General features: G+C 41.8%; 1 protein-coding gene across 19 annotated transcripts in view; it reads left to right on the forward strand.

Moving 5' to 3' along the window:
* The first annotated feature begins 687 nt into the window (after positions 1-687).
* ICA1 (islet cell autoantigen 1) overlaps positions 688-14,129 on the forward strand; it is a 141,852-nt gene continuing 128,410 nt past the window's right edge. For 4 of the 19 annotated variants that reach the window (XM_082471906.1, XM_082471894.1, XM_082471892.1 and 1 more), the window contains exons 1-2: positions 1,015-1,164; positions 3,073-3,264. Coding sequence is in view for 3 of the 19 variants with exons in the window: in XM_082471902.1 (XP_082328028.1) it covers positions 1,102-1,164 (63 nt within the window). In the remaining 16 variants the exon portion in view is untranslated. Of the gene's footprint in view, positions 814-1,007; positions 1,165-3,072; positions 3,265-14,129 lie in introns of those variants that run through there. The other 15 variants (XM_082471907.1, XM_082471896.1, XM_082471898.1 and 12 more) reach the window with 11 other exon arrangements.

A 14,129-nucleotide genomic window follows, 5' to 3' on the forward strand; every position in this document is an offset into this window, starting at 1 on the left:
TCTGGAGCCTGTGCTCCGCAACAAGAGAGGCCGCGAGAGCGAGAGGCCCGCGCACCGCGATGAAGAGTGGCCCCTGCTCGCCGCAACTAGAGAAAGCCCTCACACAGAAACGAAGACCCAACACAGCCATAAATAAATAAATAAAAAATAAATAAACCCAAAGTTGAAAAAAAAAAAAATATATATATATATAACATAATCAGGGATGAGTCATAGCACATTGGGACTGCTTTTCAGCCTAGATGATTTTAGGAAGCAACTATTCCAACACCTTTTCTTCATGTGATCACTGCAGGGTACTCAAAAAAAGAATGGTTTGGTTCTTTCCCGATAACAAAGAATAAGAGAAGATGAAATTACTATAAGCGTCAGTAACTTAAGTATAAAAGATATATGAATATATGGGAATGAAAAATATATATACATATACAGTTGTTTTTTTTCACAGAGCCTTTTTACTTTAAGCCCAAACTTGATTCCCAGGTACAGGGCTCTGTAACTTTTCTTGGCATTGAAGTCATGAAGTCTCCTGTCCTCTAAAGCCACGGCAATCTACAGTGGAAGCAAGCAGCACGCGCTAAGCACAGCACAGTGGGAACCCTGGGGCATTCGCTGCTGCTCCCACCTGTCGGCCAGGTCATTGTGACGCAAATGCTTTGGACACGTGGAACACCTGAGGGAGAGCAGGGGCGGGGTCACCCTGGGCGGCAGATCCGAGTGGGGTGTACCCCAGGAGATGGGGGTCGAGGAAAGACCCCAGGGAATAGAGAGAGGGAGACTCACTCCCCCCATCCCGGACCCGCCCCAAACAAGGTGAGGCCATCGCTCCCTCCCTCCTCTGGGTCCCTGGGTCTTGCTGGGAGGGGTCGCCCGCCGGGATTCTTCGGAGAGAGAAGCGGGGAGGGGAGACGACGGCGGGGCCCCGGCCCCGGGCGCTCACGGAGAGGCGAGAGCGCCCGCTCCCCCCGGCCGCTGCGCTGCGCTGCGGCGCTCACGGGTTCCGCCGGCTGCTATTCCGGCTGGCGGCGACCGCCGCAGGAAGGGCCGGTTCCTGCGCTCCCTCCGCCCCCTTCCCTCGCCTTCTGCTGACGCCGACGTCGGATGAGGGAGCTGGAGGGACGCTCGGATCGCTGCCGGGAGGCTCCTAGGGGCCGGGGCTCCGAGGTACCTGCCCTACGGGGCCGTGGCGAGGGCGAGCTGGGCGGGCTGCAAGCTGCATTGGGAGACGCCCGGCAGCCGGGGCGGTCGGGGGCCTGGGGCTGCCAGCCCTCCGCGGGCGCCGGTGACAAGCAGGTCGCCTCCTCCTGCCCCCCTATCCCTGTTCGAGAACCGCCGCAGCCCCTTCCCCTTCCCCGCCTCCGCCCTGGGGCCTGGGAAGGTCTGGAGGATGCGCGCGCGCCTCGAGAGCGCGCGTCAGCCCCGGTGGGGCGCGGAGGGAAACATTCCGCGCTCCAGCCCCATCTGTGGACCCGGCGTGTGCGGCACCCTTTTCCCCGCCCGTCCACCCCACCCACGCCGTGCCTCGCCTTCCCAACGCCTCCGGCCCCAGGACCCCGAGGTCCCTCCTGGGCAGGGACTTGCGTCCGGGGCTGACTTGTTGACGAGTTCACCTGCCGCGGCTCCTGGTGTTTGCTTTTTCTCTTCCTTTTGCCCATCTTTGGCGGAGATGGCAGGGAGTAGATGGGGACTCTCTATAACCACTAGTACCGGGAGGCCTGAGCTTGATCTCCCTCGGGCGAAGTGCTCACCAACCTCGGACCCGACTGGAGCGAGAGTCCCTAAGCAGGCCAGGTCCTTGCCAACCCTGGCGCGCCCGTTTCCTTTGGGTGCTGCTGACACCGCCTTTCCTGCCTCGCGGCTATCGGCAGCTCCTGCTTCCTCTAGAAAGGAACATATCCTGTTACTGCGTCTGCCTTTGCCCGGAACGGCTCCCCATTAACATTTCCCATTGCCGTTTTACTTGGAGTGCCCCGAAGGCCCCTCAACTTCTCTTTGGGGGTCTTAAAAATAGTGCGTGCGCCCTTTCTCTGGCGAAAGGCATTAACTGGCTGGTTGGGGGAGAGTTATAGTTCAAAAAGGGAATCAGGTTCTCTTCTGTTTAGATAGCTTAAAAAATTATCACGAGAAAGGGTGCTGGGTGGCAGCCTTAGTAACTGAGATCTGGTAACTTTATAAAAATTATCAGGGCCTGGAAAATGTACCACCAGCTGGTTTGAAAATGTTATTGAATGTAGGAAGAAACGCACGTAAGGCATTGGCCATTAAGGTCTTATAAATTATGACTCATTGCAAACATGTTCATGTCTAAACATTTCAGTAAAGCCTCGCCAGAAAAATATCAGGTTGGTTTCTGTGGACCTTTAGTTTAGTTTTTCTGAGATCTGAACTGTTCCTTGGGGTGGGGGAATGAAATAGGAAATGCTTATTAGTTTGAAATCAGTGCTCCAGACTCAATTTCTTACCTTCTGTTTAAAACACACATTTTTTTACTTTTAAGTGAGTTTTCAAACCATTTTTTTTGTTTTTGTTTACTGTTTTAGGTTGCAGTCTTTATTTTTGAAACATCATGTGTAGAGAATACCATAGGGGCAAAATCAGTTTATAATGCTTAATACTTCGATTATCATTGTTTGGTTTCAGACTGCCATGTATATATTTAATTTAAGGAGATGTAGCTTTCTAATTGGATCTTTTTTGCATTATACAGGTGAAGAGTTGTACTGTTATTAAAGGTGAATCTTTAGAAAATGACAGTTAAGCTACTGAGTACTCATTATAATAGCAGAGAGACCCAAGGCTAAAAAAACTTACCTTGGACACTCCATCCATAGGGCATTAAATGCTAAAGACACTGGATGGTAAATGCCTAGCAAGTTTATTTTATAGCTGTCTTTCCTTCATTTGGTCCACCTGAGACTCTATCTGACTGCTTTCTCTGAGCATCTTTATTACCACGCATTTCTCTCCACATCAACCTTATGAAAAATATGGAAAATTTTGTTACTCAAAAGAAAACCTTCAAAACTGCTGCATTTTCAGTGTATTTGACTAAACAGTACATTTTTTTTTCAGGTGCAGGCAGTTTTATCAGAGGAAGAGAAGTGTGGCAACTGTGAAATGACAAGGCAGGGTAAACCTGTATTGGTGTGAACTTTTAAGTTATAGAAACCTCATACAGGAGAAGGCGGTGAAATTAATAGGCCACAAGGATCAGGAAGAATTTTTCCTCTTTATTGGTTGAGCCCCACATCTAGAAGCCTGAGGGTAGGTGGCAACATTTAGGATCAGTGCACCGGCTACTAATGTCCTTTTTATTCCATCTGCACTATCAGATTTATGGGAACCATGGACAAGGATGCTATCTGTATGTTTTTGTCCATGAGGCAACATAGATCACTAATTAATTAACCTCATTCCCATCGTCACCCCCATCCAGAATCTGCCTCAGCAAAACCTTTAACTCAAATACCGATACATACAGGAGGAACATTTTTTTCCTCAAGCTGTCACGTTTTATACCACTATCATATTTAATGCCATGGAGGATGGGCAGAGGACAGGTTTTGGATCCCAATAGAGCAGAATTGGAACCCCAGCTGCAACACTTAATTAGCCATGTGACCTTGAGCAAGTTACTTAAGCTTTTTAGGTCATTACTTCCTTATCCATAGACCAAGAAAATCCGCCTTGTGGGGTTGTGGTGGGAATTAGACATAATATATATAAAATGCTTTTCACAGTAAATAGGACTCAAGTAGTAGCAGTAAATTATTCTTTCACGTGCTAAACATATGTGCTGTCTATATCTGAAAAGAATGCTACTGCCTTTCCTCCATGATAAAGAATCCATCCCAGTTGGTTTTGGGTAGTTCAAGTAATATTGGTACCAATACCGAGAGCTTGGGCTTTATGAAATCCTCCCTGAAGTTGGGGAATGCAATCTGTGGTCAAGGAATAAAGCAAAGCTAATTTGTTCCAGTGGCGGTAGATCTTCCAAACCCCTGCCACTCAAATGTGATCTACAGACCAGCAACATTGGCTTCCCTGGGGAGCTTGTAAGACATGCAGAATCTCAGCCCGCCCTCCCCCTACCCATGTCCACTGAATAAGAATCTACATCGTAACAAGATCCCCAAGCGATTCATGTGTACATTAAAGTTTGAGAAGCACTGTCCTAACCTGGTATTTATCAAACTTTTGTGTCTGATAGCATCATTTGAAGGCTTGTTAAATGTGGATCCCCAGCCTGGATTCTTCCATCTGCTGTTAACACCTCAGGTGGCTCTGATGCTCAGGGTTCTCCCACTAATCTTTACGAAACACTGCATCAAGCTCTTTGTCCAGCATAGTGCCCTAAGACGGGCCTTTGCCCTCTTCTTTAACAAAGCATTTTGGCAGACATGATCTTTGATATTCAACCCCCTTTGAGGTAAGTAGGTATTATAATCCCCATTTATCTGCTAAGAAAATTAGGACTACAGGCATGATTTGCCCTGGATAATGCATATGGTAGAACTGCCTTGAACGTCTATAAATCCTGGTTGACCATGCTTTCACTACTCTAGCATCCAAATTAATGCACTGTAGGTAATTTCAGATACTAATGAATCTCTCCAGGACAGAGATGACTATAAGGCGTTTTATACATTCTTTGAAAACAAAGCCTCTCTTCTCTGTGACTGTAGGCCAGTTACTTAGGATAAGTAACTGATTTTGAGCTTCATCCATAAAATGAGGATGGTGTCCACTGGACAGTGTTGTCAGAATAAGCATACTGTGCACGAAGCATTCATGTCAGTGTCTGAGAAGTGGTAATTCCTCAACTAATGGTAATTGCTTGTCTCAATGTAAACCTAGTGAGAGAATGAGTTCATGGAAAGCTGAGAAAATGGCATTGCTCATGATAGGAAGTCTCTCCTCCTAAGTCAGATGATGTCATTCATCAGGCCTTTGGCCAAATCAGAGAAGTGGGGTCACTACTCAGTTTTCAGCAAGCATTTGTTATGTGTGTGTTATATGCCATGCATTGTTCCAGAACTGGGAATCCTAAGACAACACCCAGACTCTACACTGCTCTGGAGGAGCCTGCAGCCTAGTGAGGGAGATCAAGGGGTCAGGTGACAATTACATTTCAGGAAAAGCAGGGAGGGAATGAAGCCCAGGGCAGAGGCACCCAACCCAGACAGGAGAGAGAGCAGAGAAAACCTGAGAAGATTTGTGGAGGAGGTGACCCTTGAGTTAAGCCTTAAAGAGCCAGTAGGAATTTGGCAGGTCAGAAAAGGTTGGGAGTGGAGAGAGAGAGTTCACCACACAGTACCCAGGTATACAAAGGGAAAGAATACTGGCAAATAGTCCTCATGCCTGGAGCCCAGTGTGCATGTGTATCCCTTATTAGCTGAGTGACCTTGGGCAAGTTTGATCACCTGTGAATTGAGAGGCTTAAATGTATTAATCAGGGTAAGCACAGGACTGATTTCAATTATGTGCTGGATAGTCATGGAGAGGCGGTGGAGGTATTAGTAGAAAATAAGGGACTGACATTAAAAAGTCATTAGAATTAGAGGAAATTAAAGAGGTCAATTTTAGAATACATTTAACAGAAAATACATAGAATTAAAAGAGGGTGACTGAAAAAGACAACTGAATGCAATGCATTACTGTGGGTGGGAAACACGAGGTATATGTATTCAGTGATGGACCAATGAATATATAGATAATGGTATATTGCTAGCCCTGAGAGTCTAGACTTGAGAGTGGGAAGTTCCTCTCATTCTGTGGTGTATTTGTACAACGAGTGACTATAAAGTTTTGCAGCTATTTTCCCAGAGCACACATTAAAATCCGTCATCGTGATCTCTCACACCCACCCACTTCTCTGTTGCCAGAATAGGGCATGGAAACCTAATGGTACGTGGGGGAAATCCAGCCTTCTCTGCATGTTCTGGGGTAGCGCATCCTAGGCCAGGGACCAAGGAGCTAATTGTGATAAATGGTGCCCCCCCCCCTTCTTATGGGTAGGAACCCTGATAGCCGCCAGGAGTCTTCAGCAAGGTTTTGTTGTGCACAAGCACCGTGGTGGTAATGGATTTGGGGCTAACACAGCGCCTGAGCCTGTGATTAGGAGAGATTGTTTTTATAGAAACCAAGCCCATTATCCAATCCCTTTGGTCCAGGAGTAGAGTGGAGTGCTTAGAAACAGGAGTTCAGAAGTCAAAAGCAGCCTTGAATTTACTAGTTGTTGACTTTGGGCAAATTATTTCACTTTCTAGCTTTTTTTCTCACTTGCAAAATGGGGTTGTATCCCCTTCTGGTGTGGGCATTAACTCTACGTGCTTCACACATGTAAAGTGCCCCGTAAATGGTAGCACAAAATTATTGCCCTTTGTCCAGCACATATTTGCTAAAGGCCTGCTGTGTTTCAGGTTCTGTGCTTGATGTAAGGAGGCAAAGATGAACCAGTTAGGGTCCCTGCCTTCAAGGGACTTCCAGACTAGTGTGGGGCATGCAGATGTAATCAGCTCATCGCAGGAGAATAATGGGAGTGCAAGGCACCACTAGCATCAGTGTGGGGCAGTTAATTCTTCGGTGGGGAGGACAGGAGTGGGAGGCCCCTGGGGAGCAGGAGGGCAGGTGTTGGGTTGGGGAAGACTTCATGGAGGAGTTGACACTTGAGAGTCTTGAAATAAGATGTAAGTTTGGCCAGTTGGACAAAGGAGGGGAGGTCATTTCAAATGGAGGGAAACTTTGCAAAGCCTTGAAATGAGTGTATTCAGGAAAGTTCTAGCATTCTGAAATGACCAGAAGGAATAGTTCTGTGTGAGGTAGAGTAAACATTTTTGGAAAGGGGCCAGAATGTGAAGGGGCTTGGGTTTTTTGCTGCAAAGTTTGGACTTTCTCTAGCGACAAGAGAAGGCAATTAAAGCGTTTTGAGTAGGAGGGTGGTATGATTAGATTTGCATATTATAGAAATAGTTCAGACCATGGTGTAAAAGATTGGAGTGGGCAGATACAGGGATGGTTTTGCCTCTGAAGGCCTAGACTAAGCCCTGGCTGTGAATCTAGAAAGGAGAAGATGTATTTAGTAGCCTTTTAGGAGGTAGAATGGAGAGAACTTGGAGACCAGCGGCTAAAGATGAGAAAGAAGTCAAGTTTCCAACTTGGGCCACTCAGTAGATTTTGTGCTGGTAATTAACATAGGGACCATAGAAAGAAGAAACATTTGTGGGTGGAGATGGAGAGAGAGAATTTTAGTTTTAGAGGTGCTGAATTTGAAGTGCCTATCGGACATCCAGGTGAAGATGACCATAGGGAAATGGAGATTTAAATACCTCTACAGAGCACCAAATCCACATTTTGATCCCCCTACTGTAGTCTCTGGAGAGGTGTTTAATTCTGGAAGTCGTTGGCATACAGCTGTTGGTTGAAGCCACAGAAGTGGATTAAATCACCTAGAGAGAGCAATTAAAGTGTAATAGAAGACGGCCAAGGTTGGAACCTTGTAGAGCAATGATATTCAAGACGTGCACACAGAGGGAAAGGAGCTAACAAAGGAAACTGAAAAGTTACAAAAGTGTAGAGAGTGTTTTCTGAGAAGTCAAGGAGGGGAGCTTAGTCAAAGGTCAAGTGAGAGGAGGACTTGAGTTGGGTTCCTGGTGAAAACCTTTCTCTGGTGTGGTGGAGAAAGGAACCAGACTGTGTGGCCTTAGAAGAACTTTGTGAAGAGAAGGAAGAGGATGGTAACTGGAGGAAGAAACAGGTTGGAGAATATGGGTTGATGGCAGAAAGGGAGGTTGATTAACTTGAAAGAGAAGGGATAATAGATGGACCAAGGTGGGAAGGGGCAAAAGGGTAAGACCTGTCCCTTCTGAAGAGAAAGGAACAGCGGTGGTTATAGTCATGGTGCTGGATGGTTCCAAAGAAGTGAGTAGTGGTGATGAGGAGTGGAAGCCGTGAGAGAAGGGGCCCAGCACTCTCTCTTCTTTGCACTCCTGACCTGAAGCTCTGTGCCTTTGAGCTACTTCCTGGTGGTTCTACCTGGTATTCTACGTGTCTTACCAGGTATATGTCCAATGGACCTGCCTTTCCTGATTCCCACCAAAATAACTGGTCTTGTGCCTTATTTGCTATTAATAATGGCTAATAATTTATTCACCATTAATAATAACAGCACTATTGCTGCCGTTTATTCCAGTAAACGTCTTCCCTAAGAAAGTAGCAAGGACCTGGAAAAAGGATCTTTTATTAGTTCTCAAATAACACCAAGTAGATGACCCAAGGGTGGCTCTGTTAATTGGGGTACGTGAAAATACAAAGCTCTCTCTTTCTGCCTGCTTCCCTTTGCTGCTGACTTTTATTTAAAGGTCCTCCTCTTGCATCTCCCTCCCCTGCCTGGGCTGCCTTCATCCCTTGCTCTTAAACTAGCCCAAACTCCAACATGATTTAGGGGCCACTACTTTACCAAGGGAAGGCCTTGAATCCATGCCGTTTCCAGAGAAAGGAGCTGTGTTGGTTTGTTTACAGGTCCTGTGCACAGCATAGATATTTTATAAACCACGTACTGGTGTATGTGTTTCAGTAATTTAAAATTAATGAAAAAAGCTTACTCTGTGCCTTGGGAGATTTCCTTCAGTCCTGGGCATCAGTTGGCTCATCTATGAAAGGAGAAGATTGGACTGAATGACCTGTAAGTTCTCTCCTATCTCTGAATGATCCTGTGGAGGCCTAAGAAATTACTTGATCATCTCTTTAAGAGGCTTTAAATTATGAATTTAACCTTAAAGAAACAGAACTTTGTAAACAGTAGTATCTCCCAAATTGTTCTGATTGTTGACATTATGCTTATGTGTAATTTCATATAGGTGTCATCACTACATTCACATTCTTTTTCTTCCTTCACACTTGTAATATTATTAACCATTCATATTTATATATGAATTATATATATTTCACTTATATGTATGCATTTTATATTTGTAGGTATTTATATATGTGCATATGTGTGTGTGTGTGTATATATATATAGAGAGAGAGAGATTGATTGTTCTTATATTCTCACTTTTGATGGTGTAAAGGTAGTTCATCCACTTCACATAATCATTCCTGTGAATCTGATTTAAAGCAGTATATTTTGCATATAGAGTTGGACCTTTTTAAGGCAACTTATTATGAAAATGTGGATTATAGCCATTTTGTAGTTCATTTAAAAAGATTATATATACACATATATATACACATATATGGTCTTTTATATATACATATACATGTATATAAATAAGATTTTATTCTTGTAATGACATCTCTGACAGGATAATTGTCAGAGATTCTGGGGAGAAAACTGTTTAAAGGTATTTATATTTGTACAGAATATTGATGACCTGAGTTACGGAATTAATTTTTAGCTGTTTGCTGCTTTGCTTAATGCCTTAGACCAAGGCTGTCCAATAAAAATATAAGGGCAGCCACATGTGTAATTTAAAACATTCTAGGAGGCATATTGAAACAACTGAAAAGAAGCAGGGGGAATTATATGATATACTTATGTAACCCAATATATCCAAAATATTATTCAACATAAAATATAAAAATACATATATAAAATATACATAAGTATGAACATAATTAAATATAACATATAATATGTAAATATATATTTATATATAATATAGCAATATAGTTATATAAAATTTAAATATACATATATATCAATATAAAATACATATAATTTTATCAACATAAAATATAAATGAGTATAAAATATAAATTTCTTAATAGACATTTTACTTTTGGTGGGTTACTAAGTCTGCAGATTATAGTGTGTGTTTTACTTGAAAGCATATCTGATTTCAAACTAGCCATATTTCAAGTGGCTGATGTATTGGACACCACAGTCTCGGATGAGAAAGTTAGTTTATCTCAGATTAATCTTTCATAAAAAAACTTTATCCCAATTATAAAATGCAGTTTTAAAATTTAATTTAAGGAAAACATGTATTCCCATCATTTAATAATGTTCTATGCTAGCAGTTGAAGGCTCTAGTATTTGACAGAAGTTGATTGAGACCTCTGTCTGACTAGGGTGTTCCTTCATTCTTCACCTTGTGAGATTAAGCTTTTAGAGAAAAAGCCACTGTAAGTACCAGAGATTAAAATCCATATATATGCTAAATTTGAATTGACTTTTGAAAGTTACATAAACCAACCTAAATAAAATCAAAGGTGAATATAATTTATACAGCAAGGGTTTTTAAAAATCCTTTCTTTAGCAAAGATACCCTATTTGTTCTTTTTCTGTTTCCAGTCTTCTAATCCACTTCGTATTATTTGCTCTTTTAGATTTCCTTGAGGTTTGTTGTGTTCAGTGCCAGCCTCTTCATTACTACCATCATGATTTTTGTTGTAGCGCAAAATTCACCCTCACTCCTCCTTTGCAAGCAGGGCTGTAAGCAAGAGAAAAAAGAGCAAGACCTAGATTGTGCCCCTTGTGAGCAATTTGAGTTTGCGGTTTATTTTGATTTTAGTTTGTTTCGTGGGGACATAATATTTTTAACTAATATTAATGTTAAGGAGGAAAGCCTTTTAGAGAATACATTGGCTTTTTTTTAAAGTTTCTTCAAATATGGGATGCTATATTTGATATTTTCCTTTGAGAGACATCTCTTGGAAGAGAGGAAGAGACTCAGGAAAGCACCAGGTTGCTAATCGGCTGATGAGTGTTTCAGTCCCAGAATTCCTCCTCGTAAACTTGATCTTTAACCTGATACCCTCCCCACATATCCACACACACTCCTACCCTTCCCCTGACCAGCAACTACTGATTCTTAGAATCCCAGCCCAGAGGCTATGTAGGAAGCCAGCTCGGTGCCCTGACTTCTTTGTTCGTCTAACCCTGGGCACCTTCCTCATCCATGGCACTTCTTCCCCATCACAGGCAGCACTTGGCATCCCCTGACTTCAGATTCTCCTGTTCACTTATATACAGATAGCCCCAAAAATCTATGGCAAATAGTGATGTGTAATTTTATAGAGGTTTAGTTTTAAAGAATTATTCTGTATTTCATCAAATATAAGAAACCATTGCTTATAAGCTCTTTTACCATTTTATGTTCCATGAAGAAAGAAAAATGACTGCCAAACAGTTGACAAGGTATCGATTATACGACACATCCTGGTTTCAGGAAGGTTGGAATGTGAACAGATTTGCACCTTGGATTCAATGACATGTGGTGCCATGAAGCTGGTGTTTGGGAATGAGTGATTTTACTATGGGATGATTCAAACATACCCCCATGCACCCACATCACTGTAAGACTCTGTGCTGTCCTCTTGAAAAGTGTGTTTCTTTTGGGGGGAAAAATGGCCCATTTCCCAAAAAAAGCTAAATGCTGGTGTGCACAACAGAACTGAAGTGCTCTAAGATGGTGACAATTTTTAGTTAGAAAATAGAGATTTTGAATAAATTAGACAAATGACAAATTTGGCTGTGGCTCCGATCTGCAATTCAAGAGAATCCACCATATGCTCAGTACAGATATAGGAAAAAGGGATTCTGGACTCAGTTTCAGCTAGTACTCCAACTAATAGAAAACCTGCTCACTGAGGGAAGAGAAAAACCTACTGCTAAAGTTGGAAAGGTAATTAATTTGAGGCATGAAACTGCATAAGAAACAGGACACACTTAGGAAATGTGAGTGAAGAGGAAGCTTATTGAAGTATTTTTGTGGGTTGAGAATATTGATATGGTGAAATATAACTACTCATCTTACCTTTACCCTGAGTAAGCGTTGGCTCAAGAATTTTAGACTCTTTGCATAATTCAAATGTAATCATAGGTGCCATCAGCTAACTCCATAAACTCATAGAGAAGTGTTCTGGGCCAGAACAAATGTTCAGTGCAGCTGAAGGCAGCCTGTATGGAATGAAAATACTTTGCCATGTTACATTTCCAAGGAGGAAAATCAGTATCAGGGTAGGAGGCAGCCATGGACAGACCGACTCCTCTTTGTAGCAATGCATCAAACTTTGTTTGAACCAGGCTTGCTTTAGTGTTCCATGAACCTTGGGGTATTTGGAAAAAACTTTTGCTTATGTATTGGACAACCAGTGTGTTCAAAATGGCTTTTCAATGGCTATTGGAAATAAAAACAAGTGGGACAGTTGTGGTCTGTCCACATGGGTGGATAAAATTGAAGACTCAACATACCAAGCATGAAGAAAAGCATAGAGGAGAATGAGAAGAAAAGCACAGAGGAATCCTCCCACCCTCAGGGTTGCTACATCAAAATTAGGAACTAACTTTTCATTGATCTATTAACTCTTGGGCCCGTACTTCTTTGAGTAGGTCTTAAATATTATTGGCTCATCTGCTTTTTCCCCACGGAGACAGAATTTAGTGAAACACAAACATTTATGTGGTCAAGTCATGCTGAATTTAACAATATTGGTGCTTTTCTTTTTCTTATCATGGGACTCATGGTCCGTGAGCAACTTGATACTTGCTCTTCCTTGCCTGTCTCCTAAGGTAAGGTGACCACAAGTAGAACTTTAGGAAGTCTTCTCTGTGCTTAACACAACCTTGAGGCCTGATACCATTCATTTTGGGCTGCTTTCATAAGTGCTTTGTGGCAGAAGTGGAGAAATAGCTTCCTCTGCAGAATCGTGAATTGAAGTATTAGCTAATCATAGACTTTATTGTATTTTAAAGGGAAAATGATATTTTTACAGCAGAATTTACAAATTTGGGGATACATGAAGATCTTTTTATATGTCTCTTGCAAATGTCAAGAGTCTCTTGGATCTAGAAATTATGTTTATATACGTCTGTCTTTCCTGCTCAGCCTGCACTGTCCGATATTATAGCCAATAACCACATGCAGCCTTTGAGCATTTAATGTGGCTGGTCTCAGTTGAGATGTACTATAAGTGTAAAATACATACCAGATTTCAGACTTGATACAAAATCATGAATGCAAAATATAGTTCGTAATTTTTAATTGATTGCCTGTTGAAATAATATTTTAGATATATTGGGTTAAATAAAATATATTATTTAAATTTTTTTACTTTTTCTTTTTACTTTTCTTTTTTAAATGAATGCGTTTTCCTGTTATTCTGCATTCCTGCTAGGACTGGTATTTTCAGCTTTGTTTGTTTGTTTGGAATGTAACCATTCTAATCAATGTGTAGGATATCTCATATCTGTTATTTTCTTATAATCCCTGTATTATCAGATCTTTGTATATGATTTTTTTCCCATTTGTATATCTTGTATGGTAAGGTGTCTATTTGTATACTTGCCCCTTTTTTTTAACCTTTTGACTCCTTTCACCCATTTCTCCAGCCACTCACCACCCACCTCTGGTAACCACCAATATGTTCTCTGTATCTATGAGCTTGTTTTTTTGTTTTGTTTCTTTGTTTTTGATTCCACATGTAAGAGAGATCAGGAGATATTTGTCTTTCTCTACCTGACTTATTTCACTTAGCATAATGCCCTCAAAGTACATTTATGTTGTTGCGAATGGCAAGGTTTCCTTCCTTTTTATGGCTGAATAATATTCCATTATAAGTATGTGTGTATGTGTGTGTATACACACACACACACACACACACACACACACACAGAGGCAACAATTTCTGTATCCATTCATCCATCAGTGGACACTTAAGTTGTTTCCATGTGTTAGCTATTGTAAATAAGATTTCAGTGAACATAGAGGTGTGAATATCTTTTTGAGTTAGCATTTTCATTTTCTTTAGATAAATAACCAGAAGTAGAACTGCTAGATCACATGGTAGTTCTATTTTTAATTTTTTGAGGAACCTCCATACTGTTTTCCATAGTTGCTATGCCAATTTACATTCCCACCAACAGTGCACAAGAGTTCTCTTTTCTCCATGTCCTCGCCAATACTTGTTATTTCTTGTCTTTTTGATAATAGCCATCTAACAGGTTTGAGGTGATATCTCATTGTGGTTTTGATTTACATTTCCCTGATGATTAGCAATGTTAAGCATATTTTAATGTACCTGTTGTCCATCTGTATGTCTTCTTGGGAAGAATGTCTATTCAGATCTTCTGCCCATCTTTTAATCAGATTGCTTTTGCTAATTGAGTTGTATGAGTTCTTTAT

This window comes from Balaenoptera physalus (assembly GCF_965194825.1).
Source record: "Balaenoptera physalus genome assembly, chromosome: 8".
In the NCBI taxonomy this organism is placed as follows: Eukaryota; Metazoa; Chordata; class Mammalia; order Artiodactyla; family Balaenopteridae; genus Balaenoptera; species Balaenoptera physalus.